Genomic DNA, 25,720 nt, shown 5'->3' with positions numbered 1-25,720 from the left:
TAAATGCATGTTGCAAAACAAAAAAAACCTGTGCATTTAGCACTTGTACAAAAAGACAAAACAGAAATCTTGTGCATTTACATGTAGCACTTGTAAAAACAAACAGAAATCTTATGCGTTTGCCACTTGTGTACAGTAAGCCCATGTAAAATAAAGTACAAAAATATACAAATAAGTGCATTACTCAGCCACAGCATCATGTCTCCGTACTGGGTCAGGCCACAGGACTTCATCCACATCACAGGCCACATTTTGTCTGGCCAGGCAACGGGGGAAAAACCCCTGGCATGCCGTATCCAGGCTTGGCATGCCTCCACACCTATGTCACCACAGGCAAGTCCCATGGCTTGCAGGAGATTTACCCTGGTGTAAGGTTGGCGTTCATATACCTTCCACCGCCATGAGGGAGAAGAATTCCTCAATGGGGTTTAGGAAAGGGAGTACGGTGGAAGGCAAAGATTGATAAAACCTTGGTTCATATTGTACCACTTTCTAACCTGGAGGGCTCTGTGAAAACTCACATTGTCCCAAACAACAACATAGATGGGATGCTCATCCTGCTGCCCTAACAAAGCATCTCGCATGTGATTGAGGAAAATGAGGAGCTGGTGAGTGTTGTAGGGCCCCAGGTTGGCATGATGGTGGACAACCCCATGATTGCTGATGGCAGCACATAATGTGACATTGCCACCACGCTGCCCAGGAACACCAACAATGGCCCGATGGCCAATCACATTACGGCCTCTCCTTCTCCCTTTTGGTGAGATTAAACCCAGCTTCATCCATGTAGATGTATTGATGGGGTCTTTCCATTGCATCCAGTTGAAAAACCCTCTGTAGAAATATATATAGTTTTGTAAGTGATACGGAAAAAGTGATTTAGGCCACTACAGTAAATCACTACTTAGAGTAATCAACATTGAATGTGTCTGGATATATGCCAACCTGTACATACTGGAATCTTTGCTCTTTGACTCTGTCTGAGTTGCGATCAAAGGGCACTCTGTATAGCTGTTTCATGCGCAGTCTGTTGCGCTTGAGGACACGATCAACAGTAGAGAGGCTGACACTGTTGATACCCTCAAAATGTAAATGGTCCTCAATGATCTTCTGCTGAACTTCGCTCAGTTTAATGGCATTGTTCTCACGGACCATATCAACAATTAGGGTCTCTTGGTGTGGGGAGAACATACCTGTCCTCCCACCCCCATGTGGCAGTCTTTCAATTATACAAAAAGAGAACATGGAGTTACAAAAATATACATGGAATACTAGGCCTACAAACAGTTAGACCAACCCTCCATTACAATACTACAGTACATTGGTACAGTGATGTACTGAAACATATATTCACTTACAGTATACTGTGGTACAGTATATAGGTACAGTATATAGTATGTCATACAGTAATTGCTGTCAACATTTACATACTGTACTATAATGTCAAAAAAAAGTTATTACCTGTTCTCTTCTCTAAATCTTCGGATTATGGTGGACACAGTGAATCTACTGATGTTTGGTTGTACCCTTTGTCCAGCCTCCCTCATGCTCATACCATGGACAAGAACATGGTCAATCACAGTAGCTCTGATTTCATCAGATATTACTGTTCTTTGTCTTCGCTGACCACCTCGACCACCTCGACCTCCTCTCACACGAACTCTTCCTCTCAGATTTCTATCCATTGTAGGGCCTCACAAACCAGTGCTCTCTGAACTGGCTTACTGTATATGTTCCCTCACATCATTAGCCACAAGTGTGATCAATTTTGAGTTGTTGTGTTCAAGTGGTGATACCTGTGCTCTAATTGTGTTTGACTTTTGTCACCTGTGCTCACCATTATGCAGCACGGGTGCATCACAATGAAAATGTGTTGGCAAGTTGTGTCTAAACAGGTGAAAAGTGCTTATGGTTTTGCCAAAAGAGTGATTGATTCAATCAATGGGTTCAGGCAACTGAGCATTTGGTTCAGACAATAGGGTTTAGTGTTTTAGCAATTGAGAAAAACTGTAAACAGAATGATCATTACACAGGTGCACCTTGTGCTGGGGACAATAAAAGGCTACTCTAAAATGTGCAGTTTTGTCACACAACACAATATCACAGATGTCTCAGGTGTTGAGGGAGTTTGAAATTGGCATGCTGACTGCAGGAATGTCCACCAGTGCTGTTGCCAGAGATTTGAATGTTCATTTCTCTACAATAAGCCACCTCCAACGCCCTTTTTGAGAATTTGGCAGTACGTCCAACCGGCCTCACAACCGCAGACCATGTGTAATCACGCCAGCTCAGGACCTCAAAATCCGGGTTCTTCACCTGCGGAATCGTCTGAAACCAGTCACCCGGACAGCTGATAAAACTGTGGGTTTGCACAACCGAATAATTTATTCACAAACTGTCAGAAACCATCTCAGAGAAGCTCATCTGCGTGCTTGTCGTCCTCACAAGGGTCCTGACCTGACTGCAGTTCGGCGTCGTAACCCCGACTTCAGTGGGCAAATGCTCACCTTCGATGGCCACAGGCACGCTGGAGAAGTGTGCTCTTCACGGATGAATCCTGGTTTCAACTATACTGGGCAGATGGCGTCGTGTGGGAAAGCGGTTTGCTGATATCAACATTGTGAACAGACTGCCCAATGGTGGCAGTGGGGTTATGGTATGGGCAGGCATAAGCTACGGACAATGAACACAATTGCATTTTATCGATGACAATTTCAATGCACAGAGATACCATGACGAGATCCTGAGGCCCATTGTCGCCACCATTACCTTATGTTTCAGCATGAATATGCACAATCCCATGTCGCAAGGACCTATACACAATTCCTGGAAGCTGAAAATGTCCCAGTTCTTCAATGGCCTGCATACTCACCAGACATGTCACCACCCATTGAGCATGCGTGGTCCAGTTCCCGCCAATATCCAGCAACTTTGCACAGCCATTGAAGAGGAGTGGGACAACATTCCACAGGTCACAATCAACAGCCTGATCAACTCTATGCTAAGGAGATGTTGCGCTGCATGAGGCAAATGGTGGTCACACCAGATACTGACAGATTTTCTGATCCACACCACTACCTTTTTAAAGATATCTGTGACCAACAGATGCATATCTGTATTCCCATTCATGTGAAATCCATATATTAGGGCCTAATGAATTTATTTCAATTGACTAACTCAGTAAAATCTTTGAAATTGTTACATGTTGTGTTTATATTTTTATTCAGTGTAGAACATTGATGTGTTTTAGGGTACTATGTACGACCAGGGATCTCTGGTCTCATGGATAGTATGTGTTTAATGGATTTTGGTGTTTTAGTTTCATGGATGGTGTGTGTCACTGTGTGTGTAGTCAGTCTCATGGATGGTGTGTGTCACTGTGTGTGTAGTCAGTCTCCTGGATGGGGTGTGTGTGTACGAGGGAGTCAGCCTCATGCATGGTGTGTGTAGCCTATGTGTACCCCCCTGGGCTGAGCCTGCTCCCTCCATCGCCTGCCCAGCAGAGATGTCAGCTAGCAGCAGGACATCCTTCCTGCAGGCAGGGGGACGGACGGAGGGGAAGTATCACAACTAACGTGGAAAATAACTTACTAAAATTAAGCACATTAATCCGCTTTACAACCTGGCATAAATAGGCGCCGTGTGAGTTTCAAGTTTGGGGAAGATACTTTTTCACTATAGAAATGCACCTTTATAATAAAGTATTACATACATAATCACATTTGTGGTCACTTTTGAGAGTGATGTTTTCCCCCTAATTGATTGCATTTTGGAACATTAGCGCTTATAGCCTACTGCCATGTGCGCATTGCTGTGCTTATAATGTGAAGAAATAGCCTAATAGTTTATCAACATTTTAAGGTAAATGTTTTGATCTGTTGCATCAGCCTCATTGCATTTTTTTGATGTGGGTTGTTGTATTAATTTGTGATTATTGCATACCACAACTGTCCCAGACTGTGTTTGGAATATTTTTTTATTGCACAGAAGGACAAGTTGACCAATAGAATAGGTCAACTTTTGTACTATGGGGGATAGTAGATTGACATAGGCTAGTGCTTCTGCTGTTCGTTAGGCCTACTCATCTTGTTGATGTTGTGGTAGTAAATGTGGACAGTTCTTATAACACCTTCAATATGCACATTGGAATTTGATTAGGATGCGCGCAGTTGCATCCCTGATGTGTCTAGATAGAAGACAAGTTGGTAATTATGAGTGACAATAAGAATCAGAATGCCCCCAAGTTGTAGTCATGAAAACTGTGGCTTTTAATGTAAACACTACATTCGATTGGTATTCCAGCACGAACATCCCACATGAAAGAACAACCATTCACTAAAGAGGGAGAAAAAAGCAGCACAGAAAAGCATTCACTGGGATAAAAAAAGGAGGTGATCAAAGGAAAAAGAATGCCAAACTGGTATATGTAATAATACACAGTATTCTTTAAAAACATTTAAATCAAGAAGGCAGATAGGGAGGAGAGATACATCTTTCCAAATCTATGTGTGAAGTGAGAGCTGTGCTTTTCTATGCAGACCTGGAAGGTGAGTACAATTCCCCCAAAACTAAAAGAAAGCGCATGAATCTGTACAGCCGTACACACCCCGCCCTTAACAGCAATGGGGTGGGACGTGCTCCAAAGTGGTTCTTCCAAAATAAAAAAAATAGATATTATATATATATATATAAGTCAGGCTAAGTAAAGACACTGTAATGCAGGGAGAACAGGCAAAAATAATCAGTACAGTTCATAAACATCAACATGGGTAAGTCAGTAAAAATGGGTCAAGAGGGATCACGGGAACCCTTGCAAAACGTTTTTTTTTAAAGGGGGGAGAGAAAAAAATGTCCTGTAGCTACAATGCACAAGAAATATACTTTAATAATATTACAGAATCATCATTATCATTGATATTGTAATTATTATTATCATCATCATTGTTATTATTGTCATAATCATACTCTTTTGTTTCTTTTTTCTTTAATAGTTCTACATTGTAAAGATTTTAGAACCCAAGGATCTACAGCATTCTACCAAGACACACAGCCCAATGACCCTTGACCTCAAATCTCCACATCACTGGTAAGGACGGCTGTCGGTTCCCCTCCCAAATTCCCTCCCGGCCCCATCCAGTCCATATGTCACTGTTGTCTTTTGTCTTTTTCTTTCAATCTTTTTTCTTCAGTTTTTCCATTTTCTTTTACCTTTTTTGTGGACTTTTTTCTCAACATTTTCCATGTGATGCGTTTAACTGTTTCTTTTTTTTACAAAGGTTGAAGGGTCGCTCATGCTATATTTGTCAGTAGGAGTGATGGGGGACACCACTATCCAGCCAATGGCCAACCCAAAACAATTAAAGGAGAGGTGGAGAGAGGTGGGTGCTAGAAAAAGAAAAGGATGAGAGGAGGAATAAAGTATAAGGTGTGTGGGACAGACAATAATTAAATACATTAATAAATTATCATAAAAAAGTAGAAGTTCCTTACATGATAATGTTAATAAGGAACAAAGTGTTCCTAGGACTATCTCCAAACCTGTCATTCTCCTGGGGTTGGCACTGATATGACACTTTTCAGATATCCGGTTCAGAGGCTTTGGGTCACGTGTTGTGACTCCCTGCTCCAAAATCCACACAGCCAATGGCAAAGGCCCACCGGAATGACAGGAAGGGATTGGGTGGAAATAGGGCGCATCAATCCTGGGTGTTTCCTTTGAACTAAATGATCAAATAGCTGAACAGAACTTCTAGGATTACCATGAAAACCCAGTCTGGTACAAAAGAAATAAACTGATCTTGACTGTCGTATTCATGACCATCATACCTGTCATAGCCATTGTTAGAGCTAGAACAGTTTTCCAGCGCAATTACATCATTACTACAGTAATATACTCAGGCAAACGTGGACAGGTCAGCCCATGGAATGATATTCATGTAATAAATATACATATGATAAACAAAAACATAAAAAATTACAAAAACATTATGTAAAACAAGTGAGGGTTGTTTTGTTAAATACAAAAAGACAGTCGGGGAAGGGGAGAAAACAAACATTAAACGAGATCTCAACTTTGTTCTAAAACTTTAAAGGCTGGGTTTCTATAAGAAATCAGTTCTGTTGGCAGCTCCTCGAAGACAAACTAAAAACATTGGGGCCATACTTGCAACATTAGAAACAGTTTACATTTAAACGGTTTCTCGTCTCAAAATCCACACCAGCCAATTAAAAGCGTTGACGTAGTTGCATGTGATAGAACGCTACTTGTTAGCTTTTCCCATTAGATAACCTGGCATATTTAGCCCTATGCTAACACCACCAGCTGGACGTGATTATTTCCAGTAAAAAAATTCTGTATCAGCCAATTACAAATGTTGATGTAGTTGGACGTGACCGAACACTTTTTCATAAGAGCATCCTTAACAGAAGTCGCACGGCACCATCTGCTAATCAAAGTTACTAAAACACGCACAGAAATTCAATTGGACAGATAGATAGCTTACTGCGTTGTAATCTTGGCTTCTGGTAATTTTTGTTGTTTGCAGCAAGTTCGAATCCCAGTTGAGATATTGTTTTTTTCCTTTGAAATGTAGAATTACATGTATTGTGACAGTGTGTTGCGAAGGGTGCAGCCAAAACCTTGTAAATTACAAATATATTTAATGAGAAGCTTCTTGGAGTCCCTCTTGCAGACCGAAATATAGGCTACTGCTATACGGGTGTAGATCTGCTGGAGCACACCGGAGCCACGCTTCGCCACTTCTTAGAATGGTGCTTGTTTAATCAAGTTTAGGTCAAAGCTGAATCAATGTCTCGCAAGATCACTCAATGATTAATTAGTATTCTACATAGGCCTAACATACCAAATAGGTTTAAAATATCTCTTTGGTGGCCAGGGTTGACCTATTTTAAGAAATGCCATTGGTTGGTGGCTATAAAGTCTAATATCTTTGCGGAATTTGTTATAGGGAATAATCACTGTCAGCTGGTGAGGTTAGCATAGGGCTAACATGTGCCAGGTTATCTGATGGAACCAGCTACAATGTAGCGTTCTATCACGTGCAAGTAAATCAACAATATTAATTGGCTGATGTGCATTTTGAGACGGAGAAACAGTTTAAAGGTAAAATGTTTCTAATGTGTGCAAGTATGGCCCCATTATTTATTTATATATTTATATATATATATACGTATGCCTATTTTATTATTATCATTATTATTTACCAAGTTGCATTTTCAATTAGAATCATTTCCAGAGGTGAGGCGAGGGGGCGGTCAGGGCTCAGTACAAGCCACATCCTCGCAGGTTGTTGGCGATGATGATGTCAGTGACGGCGCCAAACACCACCTGGATGTTCCCTGTATCCGTGGCACACGTCAGGTGACAGTAGATCTCCTTATTAGGCGAGCGGTTCTTGCTCTCAAATTGTGCTTGGATGTAGGCAGCTGCATCACTCATAGGTGTTAGAACCTGTAATGGAGGTTGTGGAGAGAGGAAAAAGAGAGGAAAGGAAGAGGGAGAAAGGAGGAAAGACAGGAGAGAAAGGTAACAGTGAAAGAGTAAGAACTAAGAGCTGAAGAGAGCATTTAGGGCCTGAATTCATTCCATTCAATATGAGCCAGTTTGCTACAGCAGGAAGAGAATCCTGCAGCAACAGGAAATGTGAATTATGTGGGATTATAATTAATGGACATTTTTGTAGGGAGTGATACATTTTTCCTAAGGGAAAATCAAGTCTGAAATTTCAGAGTGTTAATTACAAACTTCAGAAGCCTTTTAAACCTCAAATATACACATTTTTTTATTTCCTGCATTGCAGGAAAGTTCTCCTGCATCAGGGTGATCAAATTAAGATCTTACATCTGTAGTTAGCTCTATTTCAAAAATCACAATATTCTATTGAGAGAATCCATGTGACTTTAGTTACCATGAGGATACAACAGTCACATTGGCATAGCTTTGTGTGTCAGATGTGGAAGGCAGCAGAATAATGTTCACTTCTGCAGTGTTTATTTATTAATTATTATTGCACCGCATTTCCCAGTCGTCACTGGCCAGCCCGTCATTGTAAATAAGAATTTGTTCTTAATTGACTCGCCTGGATAAATAAAGGCTAAATTTAAAAAATGAAAGTGTCCCCTGCGGCTCTCTAAGCAGGGAAAGGAAAGGGTATGGTGTCTGTCTGTCTGCCTGAGCAGATAGGGACGGAGACAGCCCTCACTGGCCATCCCTTCTCCATGACTGCTCAAGCGTGGCTCTGCTTTTTATTCTCTCTCAGGCTATGGGTGACCATCTCACCTTGTTAGGCAGGGAAGGGAGAGGGAAGGGGTGGGGTGGGGGGTGGGGGGGGGGGGTTAGAGAAACAAAATATTTGTATTCCCCTCTGGTTGTATATTCCACAATGTCAACTCATTTTAAGATCACATAGTCAAGACCTAGGTGGATTTTTTGCAGACTCAACTGCAAGGTTTCAGCTAGCAGATATGTTTTGGCCAATTCTGACATTTACAAAGGTACCAAAGTGTCCATTAAAGTCCAAATCTTACCGGTATACTCAGGGAAACAGATACTCAAGGCAGATTTCTTGATCTTTTCGGCAAACAGATCTTTCTTGTTGAGGAAGAGAATGATGGAAGTGTCAACGAAGAATTTGTTGTTACAGATGGAATCGAACAGCATAAGAGACTCGTGCATGCGATTCTGCAGTGGAGAGAAAAAGGAGGAAGAGAGAAAGGAGGACAGAAGCAGAGGGAGGCGGAAGAGAGAGAGGAGGAAGAGAGGTAGGAAGGGAGAGAGAAACAGATCATGTGGAAAGGTTAGCATCAGAGCAATAAAAACCAAGCAGGAATAGTTGAACCAAGCTTCATGACTTGAGGACAGTAGAGAGAGTGAGCCTCCCAAAGCACTTGGACAGGACAGACTGCTAAGTAGGAGAAGAAAGGGTTTATAATGAAACTTTGTTGAACCAATCTGAACAATTGAGCTCTGTGATAAAGAACATTGAATGGTTAGAATCAGACATGAGATGTTTATAGGAGACAGCTAGCAGCTGCTGCTGTGCTCAGTGTATGTGTGTCTGACAATGACTCAGGTGATAGACAGGGGGCAGGGGAGAGAGAGAGACCAGACCAATCATTCCTTCACAGTTCTCACCAACATTAATAAAGAGAGAGATAGAGAAAGAGGATGGAGAGACATAGTGAAATATTGTGTGTCTGTAAGAGTGTGTGGTGTGGTACTGAGAGAAGCATTGTGTGTTAGTGTAAAGTGTGTGTTACTGTGTGTGAGTGTGCTGTGCAACGGGCAGTAGTTTGTTTCTCATAGTCCCCTGGGCTCTGTACTGCAGGCAGTGACACGATCATAAGTAGTTCAGTAGCATTCCCATTGGGCAAGGGAAGACAGAGAGAGAGAGCACGCGCGAGCGAGAGAGAGCGAGAGCGAGCGAGAGAGAGAGAGCTAAGCACTCACTGCACAGAGCATACACAAACTTGATCATCATCCAACTTGAATCAAGCCCATGACCTCTATTTAAATAATGCCCTTTTCCAGGGTAAACATGATGCAGAGAGAGTGCCATGAGTCATAAAAAGCAGGCACTTGGCCTGGGAGAGAGAGAGAGAAAGCGAGGGAGGGTCAGACAGAGTTTCATGTGGTGCTTTATTATTTCCTTCATATAAATACACCCTTCAATAAATAATCATAACAGTGAAAGAGACGAATGAGCAAACAATTACATCAGTGAGACACAAACAACACCTACTAGAAAACAGGCACTCAATCATACCATGACGTACTGTACTGTCAGCATCCTAGTGCTGCTTGTAGGTTGGTTGCTTGGTATGGTTCGGACGGACACTGCATTTTCAAATGAACAACAATTGCATTTCCTCATAGGGGTTGTGGTAAGCTCCAGAGAATAGTCTCTAATGTATTCCTCCCATGCTGATGCAGAGGCAGTCTTTGTGTAACACAGGGTGAAATGCATTCAGGGAAAGTCGAAAGAGGATTTAAGAATTCTGCTTTTCAAAGTTCTATTGTTGTGCCAACTGTTTTATTATTTATGGCTGCAGTTGAAATATTGGTGTGTTTTGCCTGCTGTGATAGGGAGCTCCTCTGTGTGTGTGTATGTGTGTGCGCGTGCGTGTGTGTGTTTGCGCGTGGGTGTGCGTGTGTATGTTTGACTGGGACTGACACACTGGGTACTGGGAGAGGCCGACAGCTAATCAACTGTATTACAGCTCCAGACAGCTTCTGTACATCACATGAACCATCTCCGCTTTCACCAAGGCAGATGTGGTAAACTAATCTCTATTACATCAGGAGACCACACTACTGTATATCATCTCCACTGCTGTTTCTCTCTCCCTATTTTGGTACCCACTAGACCTGAGATCCAGTTTACTCAGGGCCACATATTGTCCCTCCCATCCATTTCGCTCCACCAGACAGACTCAATTACCAATCTGTCTCTTTACCTTGGCCCTAAGACTCCATTATCCATCAGCTTCACTGCTGTGGATATAAACTCTATTACCCAGCCTTCTCTCTGCCTGCCGTTCCCTGAAATGATTACCCTTCATTCCCTGGACCAAAGACACAGGCTTTATAGGCCATCAGTCAGGTTTAAGGCTTTAAGTCAGGTTTTAAGACTGTCTGGGTGGGTGCTCTGGGACATACACTAGACTTCTGATGGCTTCCGTCTTAGTTTAGCCTCTGGTATAGAAGAGATAACTCCAGCTGCGACAACGCAGCATGGACAAGCTTCTTATTCATCATAAAATGTAAAATGTGGCACACAAACACTGTCTCAACAGATTTGGCACAGAATGAGATTTATTCTGCTCATGAGAACTCAGAGACCTTGCCATGTTGTGGAGCACTAACTGGCCTGAGGGCTGGCACAGCCTTTGCCTCCTGCTGTGCACCTACCGAAGCAACACAGTAACTTACTGCAATGGTGTTTTAGTGTACTGTAGTACAGTCAACAAATATTTTACAGAGCCCATAGAATCAATGCAGTGGCTATCAGTCACCTGACACACAAGAGCCTGTAGCTGCCAGCTAAGGCAGGCGTGGTGCTGAGAACGATCGTCATGGAAACATCTGGCCTACCCCCACTCATCCGGCACCTGCATGGGTGTGACAAATGAGTGATTTCTAAGAGAGCTTCCTACAGCCATGACAAGAGCACAGCTAAAAGAGGAGGACGGTATCAAACCTCAGGAAGCTGCGTTTTATTTGGCAAGAAACAAACAGGTTTTGCCCCTTCTTGGAGTGGTTTGGCATTATCTGGCAAATGACAGGGAGGGTGTTGTGACATTTGGTGTCCTCCCTGAGGGTCCGTGTAATGAGGAATTTAACAGCTGTTTCCTGGATAACCTCATCCTACACACACTCTCTCTTACAGTATACCCCAAACAGATACTAACTTATCTGACCTCACACACATATTAAATACTTCCTGCTACTTAGCATTGGCACCGGTAAGGTAAAGTAGTTACTGACATAGCCAGGCCAATCACCATCAATTTAAGTCAAACAACACCCAGTGCTAGATTAAGACTGCTGAGGCACCTAAACCACAACAAGAACATCTGGACTAATTATGACAGGGGGATATTTCTACAGCTCTAACTCAACTCCAGGCAGTGCCTTTTATGAAGATTACCACTGCTACCAATTTCCATTATAAATGGGCTCAATTAGTTACACAAATACACTGTACGGTTTGGGTAAATGTACCCTTTAGTGAGGCCACTGCAGTGTAAAGGGCTCAAAACATATTTGGCTGTACTTTCAAATCTTACACATTTCACACCCAATCATTGAATCTTACAAATATTGGACTTGTAGCAACAATAGCCAAAAAAGCCTTCCAATACTAAAATCTTAGAACCCACATGACATAAGCGGAACAACAAATTATATTTCAACCAAAAAATCCAGAAGTTCACATTATTTACACGGTACCATCTTCCACTAGCCACTAAAACATCTCCAACTCTTCAACTCCAATTCCCACTTCAAAGTGTTTCACAAAACGGTCAAGGCACAAATTCCTCTCATATCAGATGACTACTACTCAATAAGCAAAATGACAAATTACAAGAGATACTTTGTTGGTAAGGATGAGCAGTTTTCCTTGTAAACTGTAGATTATTGTTTATGGTGGTGACCCTATTCCAGTTACACAATGTTACACAACAGTAATGACTGCCTAAGTGTTTTAGTAAATCAATGCAGCATATTGCCAAACATAGAGAAATAATCTACCACTAACATGACTTTTGTATCAAATGCATGTATTTAATATCTGCATCCTTGCTTTGAAAATGTGATTTACAATGTATGTCTAGATTGGATTACATTTGCAGGTGAGTGATTGTCAATGTATATTCTTTATCACACTAAACTAATTGTTCCATTCAAGAGTCCTCTCTTTTTCCCGTCTTTCACTTCTCCTTGTGATGTGCAATGCCTGAGGCATAAAATACAGCTGTCTCTCTTTATACAACTGAATTAAAATGTTTTATTATATAACAAATCTAAAAGGTAAATTCATTTTATATGTGGGTGAGATTGGGCTAATAAAAGACAGGGAAAAGTGGAGGAGAAAGGTCTATCCAGGGACACACTGGGTCTTTCCTCTGGGTTAATACAGGCCACAACCACGAAGGTTGTTGGCGATGATGACGTCGGTGACAGCGTCAAACACAAACTGGATGTTGTTGGTGTCGGTGGCACAGGTGATGTGGGCATACACTTCCTTTTGGAGGGACTTGTTCTTGCTCTCGTACTGAGACTGGATGTGGTGCACCGCCTCCATGAAGGTGTCCGTGCCTGCAGAAAGGTGTGAAAAAGCAGGAGAAAAAGGAAATGGAGAAAATATATGGCCCAAGACAAGCGAGCCAGGATGTGGAAAGAAAGTTGGTTAATAAAAGAAAGAAGAAGTAGAAAGATGAAAATAAAAGGGGAAGAAAAGCAGACAAAAAAAAAAAAAAGGATATAAGGGCAAGAATGGACACAAAACAATATGTTTTATTTAAATATTACACACCCAATGTAAAACCTAGTGCTTGTCTAAGTGGCTTGATTATCCTGTAACTGTGGAGGGAGGCCTTGGTTTACACAGTGAGTACAGCAGGCTACCCAGACTCCTTGGCTGCTCTGTTCTATAAGCCCTAAGATGATAACATGGAGTCATGCCAGGTAAGGGATGAGTAAATGAGAAGAGAATAAAAAGACAGAATCCTTTTCTCCTGTTCTGATTCCGAAAGCTAATCATCCCTCTTCAAGCCTTTCTACACGTTATCCCTCAATACCACACTATCCCTTCTTCTAGTTGTCCTTCCTGCTGCTACTCCACCCCCCTCTTTTCTCCTAGCTCAATAGCCTCCACTCTTCATCAATTACCTGTGTACTCTGGGAAGCAGATACTAAGGGGAGATTTCTTAATTTTCTGCTCGAATATGTCCTTCTTGTTGAGAAAGAGAATGATGGAGGTGTCTGTGAACCATTTGTTGTTACAGATGCTGTCGAACAGCTTCATAGACTCATGCATGCGGTTCTGTGGGTAGAGAAAACAACGTCAGTCAGTCTGCTGTGTGGCTCTATTTCTAACTACGTCACACGCACATACACACATGCACACACACGCATGCACAGACACGCGTACACACAAACACACACATGAAATAAGGGAAACAAGTGAAGAAAGGAAACTACAAAGCAGAACAGAAACTAAACTTTAAATGCTCCTTCCAGGAGTTAACTGTATGTGAGCCACTTCCCCCGAGATCCAAGAACATTCTAAAATAAAAAATTAAATAAAGTGTTCCTGTTTGCCACAGTGTCATGGTAATATGTTAAGTATGACAAGTATGCAGCATCCTGGGAGGGTAGCCAAGTTCATGCACAATGTTATTAGGTACGTAGCCTTGGTCTAGGACAAACCCTGTGTGGTTCTCTCTAGAACAGGGATGGGAGGGCATGCAAATACATTTCTAGACAATTTATATGTAATTTCACCAGGGTGTTTGTAGAGTTGGAAGCAGACACTCTCTCTGGTGTGAGTAAATTGTTGCCTTGTTCTCAATAACAGTGGAAAAGACACAGAGAGAACACAGTCACGACTGCTCCTTTACAGCCAATCACATTCCACTTAGAGCAGCAGAGAGGGCTCGCATAGCCCAATCAGTTTAAATAGAGCAGAGGAAAGAGCCAATCATAATCTGTTGATAGAACACAAGATGAGAGTCACAGAGACTGGTATTCTTGTAGTGTTAGCAATTCTTTGAAAATGTAAGAGAGAGAAAGAGAAGAGATGACCATAGTTGATGACCATAGTTTAGCATTTATCTCATCAGTTGAATAAGCCTCTGACAAGTAAGACTCTGAGAACAAGGCAACACATACTACAGTACAGACAGTGTCATATCATCCTCACAGTGCAAGTCCCAGGCACTCACATGTAAATACACACAGATACATACATACTATGTACACACAGAATCACATCACAACCAGAAGGAGTGCTGCTTTTAACTCTTTCCAGATGATTTTGGACTCTTTGTCCTTGTTTAAGGTTTCATACCTGTACACATGTTTGGTGGGAGGGCCCTCTGTGGAACCAGGTGGGTTTTTAGCATTTGGCGATTGGTTAGAGAGGACAGCCGATGGCGAGAGATGACAGGAGAGGAGCTGAGACGAGAAGACGTTGAAGGAGAGACGAGAGCTGCTGGGGGGTCGGGGGGCTCAGTGGAGCAGAGATGGACATGCACAAGGGCCCAACTCATCTCCCCCCTCTTAAACACACACACATGCACGCTCGCACAAGCAGCAACGCACACACGGTCAAATGCACGCACACACGCACACAAGCACGCACGTGCCAGCACGCACACACACACTCCCCCCAACGATGAAAGGAGGAAACTGTAGAGCAGGCAGGAAGGACCCAAACCAAACCTTGCAGTTACAATTATTAAACAGAATTGCTGTAGAAACATTTTTTCGATGCCCTGCTGTGCACGTCTTTGAGTGGGTGCCAGTACTTGCATGAAGGTGAAAAACAGGGAAAGGAAGCCAGATAGAGGGAGTGAGAAATGAATGTAAATGTGTGTGTGTGTACGTGTACGTGCTGATACACGCATGCGGGCATGTGCATAGGAGTCCAGGAGTAAACAAATATGACTTCGATTTAGGAGCCCGTCAACCTGTTAGAAGCATAGTTCAATAGAGCCATTGTTCCTTCCTTTTTCAGTTTATCATGTCTGTTAATCACATGAATGGAAATACAGTCTGTACTGAATTAAGGGAATTGTCTTCTATTCTGATACATTTTGTTTCAAATAGGATTATCCTGAACTATAGAAATATTTCAAAAATAAACCCAGCTGCTTTTGGAAATGGCAGTAGCAGAAATGTGATGAGGCTTTTAAACAGGACTTGGCCTGGGAGAGATTATACTGGATGTTAGAGTTGTATATCACACATATAGGCCCCAGAAAACACTGTTCACGCACTGCCATTGGCCATGGGGGTGCTCAGGGACGCTCACTAACTAAGCAACTGTATGGAAATCAACTAATTTGCCTTGGCACTAACACCAGCTGATACAACCAGAGGTTGGGTGGAGTACTGGGTGGAACCAGATGGGAAGTGTGACTGCTGTGTTTGCATAGAGAGAAATACAGTAACTATGTGGTCTAATCTAATGTTGTGTTATGTAAAGCTTCTCACATATTTTTGCTTATCAAAAAACAAATCCAAAATGAATCTACACTTGCATGTAAACGGTCAAATAAATGTAAGCTACTGTATATTAGCAATGTGTTTCATAACAAAGCTAAACCTGAGGATCCATAGATAAAAGGCCTCGTAATGGTAATTGTGAACCCTTAATTTCAACATGAGTAGCAGGAAACCAGTGATGTGTACACTGGCATACCACACCTCCCTGCAGCCCCAGCAATGCCCTTTTAGTGTAAGAGCTGTTTGAAAAGACAGCCTGAAATTCCAGCCTGTTTTAGTGGGATGGAGTTTTGAGCTGCCTGTTGACATCACCAGATGGTAAATTAGTTAATAGACCAATAAGAAAGAGAGTTCCAAACCTCTCTGCCAATAACAGCTAGTTTTCAGTTTTCCCTTTCCCACTAGACCACTCCCAGACAGTCCTAGCAAAATGTGTAGAACTGCAAGAAGTTAGCTGTTTTCATAAAAAATAAGTTTTTCTACTGTGGGGGGGACATTGCTCGACCTTGCAGGGGGGAGGAGGGGGGCTCACAAAACTGCGATAGCCACTGGATGTGTACATAGCCCCGGTGTAGGAATCTGTTGTTCATTATGTTGAGGTACTCAACAAAGGACACATACATGACTCATATTAAATGGAATTTAATGTGCTGCATTGTAGAGTGATTTATGGAGATATGGACACAATGAATTAAGGGTATGTGTGCGTGTGTGTGTGTGAGACTCACCGTGGTCTCGTCTTCATGCAGCACCTGGTCGTACCCACTCAGTGCCACACAGAAGATAATGGCTGTCACGTCCTCAAAGCAGTGGATCCATTTCTTCCTCTCCGACCTCTGACCTCCCACATCAAACAGCCTATGGAACACACACCATCCATTACACGTGCACAGAAAAACAAAAAGCAACCACTCAGAGGATCACATACTGTAGTATAAAGTATACAGTGTCAGTACAATATCTACCACATACAGTCAGTCTGACATAGCAAAAACACATTGGTATGGAATTATCTCTATTAATTTTGAAATTGCTCCCACATAGTTTCTGAGTACCATAGCTACTGTAATATTACCATTGAGGTTAGGCTCATGCACAGATTTTCAACCCCTCCCTACATCTGAAGAACATTGGATTTCAAAGGGTTTGCTGCCACAGGCCAGCTAACAGAAGGCTGTAGAGGTCTCTGTACTACTGTAGATACAGCATTTCAGGTCAGGGGCAGGGCACACCCAGAACTGCTAGGATTACTGGAACAGGTCTGGGAAAGGACAACAGTCCAGTACCACTAGACTAGAACATTCTTCAGTACCAGAATACTACGTTAGCCCTTACAAAAAGCCTGTCAGAGAGCAAGTTTTAGGATCAGGAATGAATGGAACATCACAGCCTGACAGTCCTGCAGCCTCTCGCTGCACACCACTGTTTTCTACATATTAAATTAAAGGCCCAGTGTAGTCAAAAACGTGATTTTCCTGTGTTATATATATATATATATATATATATATATATATATATTACAGTGAGGGAAAAAAGTATTTGATCCCCTGCTGATTTTGTAAGTTTGCCCACTTACAAAGAAATGATCAGTCTATAATTTTAATGGTAGGTTTATTTGAACAGTGAGAGACAGAATAACAACAAACAAATCCAGAAAAACGCATGTCAAAAATGTTATAAATTGATTTGCATTTTAATGAGGGAAATAAGTATTTGACCCCTCTCAATCAGAAAGATTTCTGGCTCCCAGGTGTCTTTTATACAGGTAACGAGCCGAGATTAGGAGCACACTCTAAAGGGAGTGCTCTAATCTCAGTTTGTTACCTGTATAAAAGACACCTGTCCACAGAAGCAATCAATCAATCAGATTCCAAACTCTCCACCATGGCCAAGACCAAAGAGCTCTCCAAGGATGTCAGGGACAAGATTGTAGACCTACACAAGGCTGGAATGGGCTACAAGACCATCGCCAAGCAGCTTGGTGAGAAGGTGACAACAGTTGGTGCGATTATTCGCAAAATGGAAGAAACACAAAATAAATGTAAATCTCCCTCGACCTGGGGCTCCATGCAAGATCTCACCTCGTGGAGTTGCAATGATCATGAGAACGGTGAAGAATCAGCCCAGAACTACACGGGAGGATCTTGTCAATGATCTCAAGGCAGCTGGGACCATAGTCACCAAGAAAACAATTGGTAACACACTACGCCGTGAAGGACTGAAATCCTGCAGCGCCCGCAAGGTCCCCCTGCTCAAGAAAGCACATATACAGGCCCGTCTGAAGTTTGCCAATGAACATCTGAATGATTCAGTGGAGAACTGGGTGAAAGTGTTGAGGTCAGATGAGACCAAAATCAAGCTCTTTGGCATCAACTCAACTCGACGTGTTTGGAGGAGGAGGAATGCTGCCTATGACACCAAGAACACCATCCCCACCGTCAAACATGGAGGTGGAAATATTATTCTTTGGGGGTGTTTTCTGCTAAAGGGACAGGACAACTTCACCGCATCAAAGGGACGATGGACGGGCCATGTACCGTCAAATCTTGGGTGAGAACCTCCTTCCCTCAGCCAGGGCATTGAAAATGGGTGGTGGATGGGTATTCCAGCATGACAATGACCCAAAACACATGGCCAAGGCAACAAAGGAGTGGCTCAAGAAGAAGCACATTAAGGTCCTGGAATAGCCAGTCTCCAGACCTTAATCCCATAGAAAACTGTGGAGGGAGCTGAAGGTTCGAGTTGCCAAACGTCAGCCTCAAAACCTTAATGACTTGGAGAAGATCTGCAAAGAGGAGTGGGACAAAATCCCTCCTGAGATGTGTGCAAACCTGGTGGCCAACAACAAGAAAACGTCTGACCTCTGTGATTGCCAACAAGGGTTTTGCCACCAAGTACTAAGTCATGTTTTGCAGAGGGGTCAAATACTTATTTCCCTCGTGAAAATGCAAATCAATTTATAACATTTTTGACATGTGTTTTTCTGGATTTTTTGTTGTTATTCTGTCTCTCACTGTTCAAATAAATCTACCATTAAAATTATAGACTGATGATTTCTTTGTCAGTGGGCAAACGTACAAAATCAGTAGGGGATCAAATACTTTTTTTCCCTCACTGTATATATTTCCACACTATGAGGTTGGAATAATTCTGTGAAATTGTGAAAGTGATGATAATGCCATTTTAGTGTAAGAGTTGTTTGAAAAGACCGCCTGAAATTTCAGCCTGTTTTGGCAGGATGGATTTTGGCCTGCCTGTTGACATCACCACGCAGTAAATTAGTTAATAGACCAATAAGAGAGTTCCAAACCTCTCTGCCAATAACAGCTAGTTTTCAGTTTCCCCTCCCACTCAGACCACTCCCAGAAAGTCCAAGCAACATTATTGCTAGAGAAATTGCACTTTGCTAAGAAGCTATTTTTGTTTATTTTCGACCATTTTGATTGAAAACAATGATAGTAAGGTACTTAATTGTTACCCAGAAATGATTTAATATTGAGATAAAAACGGCTGTATTGGACCACTTAACACATTATTTTCATCATGTATTTTTTGTTCTCAATCAGCTGACTGAGTCAGAGAAGGAGATTAACAAAGAGCTGCTTTGTGCTAGCAGGCAGGCAGGCAGGCAGGCCGCTGTGTGAGGAGCAGAGGAAAATACAAGCCCTCTGTTTTGTTAAACCAAGCTAAACAAGGTGTATTGGGGATTTTTATTGCACATCCCGCTTTTTCAATGTACATCCCACTTTTAAAAAATTATGAGTAATATAATGAATTGGTAGCACTAGATTTTACAGCGCATTAAATACCACAAAATATCCAGATAATACTTAATGATTTAAGCTTAAATAGTATGTCTTCAGATTTGCAGTTCTAGAGTAATTAACTAGAGTTTATAATTTAAATGTAGATTCAGTCACAGCTCCTTTTCTCCCAGCGCTCTGTGCTGATCCCAGTGCACATTCATTAAAAAAAGAAAATGTTAATGGCCATGGTACAATAATGAAGAAACCCATTAATCTTGGGTAAAATCCATGTATGACAGATCATAATCACCATTTAAGCACACATACTGTTGTTACAGAAGAATACCCTTTACAAAACCTGGTCTCAGAGCATTTCGTATGATTCTGTACGTAAATGTAGTATGATATGTTGCGTTTCGTATGGTATGTATTAATTTGTGGATGTCCATCACCCATTTCGTATGATATATTACGAATTACAATTCATATTATATGTTCCGAATTTGCAAATGTAAAATATGTTACGAATTTGCAAAATGTACAATATGTTATGAATTTGCTAAACGTATGATATGTTACGAATTCTAGCTAGGTGGGTAATGTTAGCTAGCTGGCTAACGTTAGCTAGGCTAGGGGTTAGGGTTAGGAGTTAGGTTTAAGGTTAGGGTTAAGTTCAGGAGTTAGGTTAAAGGGTTAGGGGAAGGGTTAAGGTTAGGGGAAGGGTTAGCTAACATGCTAAGTAGTTGCAAAGTAGCTCAAAAGTAGCAAGTAGTTGAAAAGTTGCTAATTACAGTGCCTTGCAAAAGTATTCATCCCCCTTGGCGTTTTTCCTATTTTGTTGCATTTCAAACTGTAATTTAAATGGATTTTTATCTGGATTTCATGTAATGGACATACACGAAGTGGAATGAAAAAAAAAAAATGAAAAGAAATAATAATGGAAAAGTGGTGCGTGCATATCTATTCACCCCCTTTGCTATGAAGCCCCTAAATAAGATCTGGTGCAACCAATTACCATAATAGTCACATAATTAGTTAAATAAAGTCCACCTGTGTGCAATCTAAGTGTCACATGATCTGTCACATGATCTCAGTATATACAGTGGGGAAAAAAAGTATTTAGTCAGCCACCAATTGTGCAAGTTCTCCCACTTAAAAAGATGAGAGATGCCTGTAATTTTCATCATAGGTACACGTTAACTATGACAGACAAATTGAGAATTTTTTTTCCAGAAAATCACATTGTAGGATTTTTAATGAATTTATTTGCAAATTATGGTGGAAAATAAGTATTTGGTCACCTACAAACAAGCAAGATTTCTGGCTCTCACAGACCTGTAACTTCTTCTTTAAGAGGCTCCTCTGTCCTCCCCTCGTTTCCTCTATTAATGGCACCTGTTTGAACTTGTTATCAGTATAAAATACACCTGTCCACAACCTCAAACAGTCACACTCCAAACTCCACTATGGCCAAGACCAAAGAGCTGTCAAAGGACACCAGAAACAAAATTGTAGACCTGCACCAGGCTGGGAAGACTGAATCTGCAATAGGTAAGCAGCTTGGTTTGAAGAAATCAACTGTGGGAGCAATTATTAGGAAATGGAAGACATACAACACCACTGATAATCTCCCTCGATCTGGGGCTCCACGCAAGATCTCACCCCGTGGGGTCAAAATGATCACAAGAACGGTGAGCAAAAATCCCAGAACCACACGGGGGGACCTAGTGAATGACCTGCAGAGAGCTGGGACCAAAGTAACAAAGCCTACCATCAGTAACACACTACGCCGCCAGGGACTCAAATCCTGCTGTGTCCCCCTGCTTAAGCCAGTACATGTCCAGGCCCGTCTGAAGTTTGCTAGAGTGCATTTGGATGATCCAGAAGAGGATTGGGAGAATGTCATATGGTCAGATGAAACCAAAATATAACTTTTGGTAAAAACTCAACTCGTCGTGTTTGGAGTACAAAGAATGCTGAGTTGCATCCAAAGAACACCATACCTACTGTGAAGCAGGGGGGTGGAAACATCATGCTTTGGGGCTGTTTTTCTGCAAAGGGACCAGGACGACTGATCCGTGTAAAGGAAAGAATGAATGGGGCCATGTATCGTGAGATTTTGAGTGAAAACCTCCTTCCATCAGCAAGGGCATTGAAGATGAAACGTGGCTTGGTCTTTCAGCATGACAATGATCCCAAACACACCGCCCGGGCAACGAAGGAGTGGCTTTGTAAGAAGCATTTCAAGGTCCTGGAGTGGCCTAGCCAGTCTCCAGATCTCAACACCATAGAAAATCTTTGGAGGGAGTTGAAAATCCGTGTTGCCCAGCGACAGCCCCAAAACATCACTGCTCTAGAGGAGATCTGCATGGAGGAATGGGCCAAAAATACCAGCAACAGTGTGTGAAAACCTTGTGAAGACTTACAGAAAACGTTTGACCTGTGTCATTGCCAACAAAGGGTATATAACAAAGTATTGAGAAACTTTTTTGTTATTGACCAAATACTTATTTTCCACCATAATTTGCAAATAAATTCATTAAAAATCCTACAATGTGATTTTCTGGAATTTATTTTCTCATTTTGTCTGTCATAGTTGACGTGTACCTATGATGAAAAGTACAGGCCTCTCTCATCTTTTTAAGTGGGAGAACTTGCACAATTGGTGGCTGACTAAATACTTTTTTTCCCCACTGTATACACCTGTTCTGAAAGTGTTCTGAAAGGCCCCAGAGTCTGCAACACCACTAAGCAAGGGGCACCACCAAGCAAGCGGCACCATGAAGACCAAGGAGTTCTCCAAACAGGTCAGGGACAAAGTTGTGGAGAAGTACAGATCAGGGTTGGGTTATAAAAAAATATCAGAAACTTTGAACATCCCACGGAGCACCATTAAATCCATTATTAAAAAATTGAAAGAATATGGGACCACAACAAACCTGCCAAGAGAGGGCCGCCCACCAAAACTCACGGCCAAGCAAGGAGGGCATTAATCAGAGAGGCAACAAAGACACCAAAGATAACCCTGAGGTAGCTGCAAAGCTCCACAGCGGAGATTGGAGTATCTGTCCATAGGACCACTTTAAGCCGTACACTCCACAGAGCTGGCCTTTACAGAAGAGTGGCCAGAAAAAAGCCATTGCTTAAAGAAATAAATAATCAAAAACGTTTGGTGTTCGCCAAAATGCATGTGGGAGACTCCCCAAACATATGGAAGAAGGTACTCTGGTCAGATTAGACTCAAATTGAGCTTTTTGGCCATCAAGGAAAACATTATGTCTGGCGAAAACCCAACACCTCTCATCACCATGAGAACACCATCCCCACAGTGAAACATGGTGGTGGCAGCATCATGCTGTGGGGGATGTTTTTCATCGGCAGGGACTGGGAAACTGGTCAGAATTGAAGGAATGATGGATGGCGCTAAATACAGGGGAAATTCTTGAGGGGAAACCTTTCAGTCTTCCAGAGATCTGAGACTGGGACGGAGGTTCACCTTCCAGCAGGACAATGACCCTAAGCATACCGCTAAAGCAACACTCGAGTGGTTTAAGGGAAAACATTTAAATGCCTTGGAATGGCCTAGTCAAAGCCCAGACCTCAATCCAATTGAGAATCGTGGTATGACTTAAAGTTTGCTGTACAGCAGCGGAACACATCCAACCTGAAGGAGCTGGAGCAGTTTTGCCTTGAAGAATGGGCAAAAGTCCCAGTGGCTAGATGTGCCACACTTATAGAGACATACTCCAAGAGACTTGCAGCTGTAATTGCTGCAAAGGTGGCTCTACAAAGTATTGACTTTGGGGGGTGAATAGTTATGCACGCTCAGGTTTTCTGTTTTTTTGTCTTATTTCTTGTTTGTTTCACAATAACAAATATTTTGCATCTTCAAAGTGGTAGGCATGTTGTGTAAATCAAATGATACAAACCCCCAAAAATCTATTTTAATTCCAGGTTGTAAGGCAACAAAATAGGAAAAATGCCAAGGGGGGTGAATACTTTCGCAAGCCACTGTAGCTAACATGCGAATGTTGTCCGTGATGAGATTCGAACTTGCAACCTTTGAATTGCTAGACATTCACGTTATACTTTTGTTTTTGCCTTAAGTAACCATCTGTGTTATGCAACCATACCAAACGTGGTCCTCTGTAGCTCAGCTGGTAGAGCACAGTGCTTGTAACCCCAGGGTAGTGGGTTCGATCCCCGGGACCACCCATACACAAAAATGTATGCACGCATGACTGTAAGTCGCTTTGGATAAAAGCGTCTGCTAAATGGCATATTAAATAAAATTAACCTATCATACTAATTAGAGTGTCCTGGATTTACATTTACTATGTCTAGTCTATGAGACCAGGCTGCTTTACAGCCTGTAAATGCAGCATAATCAGTTGGAGTATAAAATTAAGTATTTGAGGAGGAAGAGGAGCACTGAGCCAGTGTCTTACCTGAAGTGCAGGTTCTTGAAGACGAAGTGAGTTTCTACAATGCCAGTGGTCTTGACTCGGGTTCTGAGGATGTCCTGCTCTGTGGGCTGGTAGTCAGGTGCACCGATCCGGTCTAAACTGTCTAGGTAGCTGAGGAGAGACAGAGGCCAGTTAGGATCAATGCATTGAACTCTGTTTTAAACTTTAAGGACTGAAACAGGGCCTCTGTGTAATTCTCTGGGGCTATAGGTGCACACTGGTTTTCATTGCACCACAGAACTAAATTAATTGATTAAAATCATTGATTGGGAGAGAGTAGTCTGGCCTACTCCCCCGAGGACTAGATAAGGGACTGACAAAAATATTATAATGACAACCTGACATTTGAATCTGAAGGGCTGGAGCATTGCACTTCAGTTACGAGGGCAATCATGGACATTTTGGACAGGAAAGACTATGCTATATTTTGAGCAATAGGCCAACATCAGCTAGAGCAGTTGGGATTGCTTAGGACTAGGTGCAAATCTACTGCTCCACATGCAGGGAGACAATCAATATAGGGAAAATAGACAATGACGACATCCCAGGAAAAACAAGCTGTCGCTCCCTCCGTGTGGAGAGAGGATCATAAATCACACCCATGATTAACCAACAGTCAGCACCCAGTAGTGTGGTAGAGAGGACACTGGACACACAGTACACTTAAACTGGCACGGCACACACATATCACATACAAACATCTTCTCTCCCTTCATCTGTGTTTTATGTGTAATGGTGTCATTCACTGATCTGTGTCCAGTTGAGAGCTGTGAGGCTTCGCTGGGTAGCTGCAGTATTCAGCAGCAGTGTGTGAACATTCCACCCTGGCCACAGGCCTGGTGACACAACCCACTGAGGGGGGCACTTACACTGCACAACACAACCCTACACTGCATGGAGCCGCAGTACAGTATGTTGCTGAATGCTTTTAAATGTGTGTACACGTGAAATGATTGATAAATGATTAACACAAGCCGATGTTCAGTGGTAAATGTGCTGCATCCGTTGCCAAGCTCTCTGTTTGGGTGGCAGGCTGCCCAGAACTAATGCAGCTCATTAACATTAGTGCCTAAAAACCTGTGCTGTGTCACAGTACTGCCTCCTGTCCACAATATAAGGAGGGAGGCAGACACAATGACTCAGGGAGAACGAAAGAAGAAAAGAAAGAAAGAAAGAAAGAAAGAAAGAAAGAAAGAAAGAAAGAAAGAAAGAAAGAAAGAAAGAAAGAAAGAAAGAAAGAAAGAAAGAAAGAAAGAAAGAAAGAAAGAAAGAAAGAAAGAAAGAAAGAAAGAAAGAAAGAAAGAGAGGATGGAGGCAGGCCAGGGAGATAGAGGAAGAGCAGTGGGGGAGACCTATGATGCAACTGCTGGAAGTGGAATGAGATGTCACATCTCTACAAAGTGTGTCCAAAGCTCACACTGACATGGCCATTTGAACCCAGATGAAACTACTCCATAGAGTGGATTCACCCTGCCCTGCCATAACAGGCCAGCCCACCTGCGCAGAGAGATGAAGTAAACCTCACTGCATCCAGGGGGCGACATCAACACAACTGGGGTTACAGTCATTCCAGTCTATGAATGTTTGATTCTGGCCACATCATGCACATCTTATTCATACCACAATATCAGTTTTTACAACATATCAACCAGCCGTAACAAAAAGCACATTTCCCCTCTGGAAGTACTTCTTGTAAACCAAAAGAGCATAAACAACATATGAGGAGTATATAGGCTACAGCCTTCAGCTTCTCC

The 25,720-nt window shown here is 42.2% G+C and overlaps 2 protein-coding genes across 2 annotated transcripts in view; both read right to left on the bottom strand.

Moving 5' to 3' along the window:
• Positions 1-7,219: 7,219 nt before the first annotated feature.
• Positions 7,220-25,720, bottom strand: part of LOC121531859 (guanine nucleotide-binding protein G(o) subunit alpha-like) — a 157,340-nt gene continuing 138,839 nt past the window's right edge. The window contains 5 exon segments of the mRNA XM_041837376.2: positions 7,220-7,453; positions 7,455-7,471; positions 8,548-8,701; positions 16,483-16,612; positions 23,949-24,077. Coding sequence (XP_041693310.2) covers positions 7,283-7,453; positions 7,455-7,471; positions 8,548-8,701; positions 16,483-16,612; positions 23,949-24,077 — 601 coding nt within the window. The 3' untranslated portion in view covers positions 7,220-7,282.
• On the bottom strand, positions 11,872-16,135 carry LOC123493215 (guanine nucleotide-binding protein G(o) subunit alpha-like). Its single transcript, XM_045227176.1, has 3 exons — positions 14,595-16,135; positions 13,415-13,568; positions 11,872-12,841 (listed from the first exon to the last, which is right to left on the bottom strand). The coding sequence occupies exons 2-3, from the start codon at positions 13,560-13,562 to the stop codon at positions 12,654-12,656; spliced, it is 336 nt and encodes a 111-aa protein (XP_045083111.1). The 5' UTR covers positions 13,563-13,568; positions 14,595-16,135; the 3' UTR covers positions 11,872-12,653.

The sequence above is a fragment of the Coregonus clupeaformis genome, chromosome 19, assembly GCF_020615455.1.
Source record: "Coregonus clupeaformis isolate EN_2021a chromosome 19, ASM2061545v1, whole genome shotgun sequence".
Taxonomy (NCBI): Eukaryota; Metazoa; Chordata; class Actinopteri; order Salmoniformes; family Salmonidae; genus Coregonus; species Coregonus clupeaformis.
Note: the sequence above shows the minus strand (reverse complement) of the source record. Positions and strands in the feature narration are given on the sequence as shown.

What these genes read in the sequence shown, in the direction of transcription:
- LOC123493215 (XM_045227176.1), bottom strand. Translation starts at nt 13,562, where the DNA reads ATGCATGAGTCTATGAAGCTGTTCGACAGCATCTGTAACAACAAATGG. An exon ending in CTGCTTCCCAGAGTACACAG is followed by an intron (nt 12,842 to 13,414) that starts GTAATTGATGAA and finishes ACCTTTCTGCAG; the next exon opens with GCACGGACACCTTCATGGAG.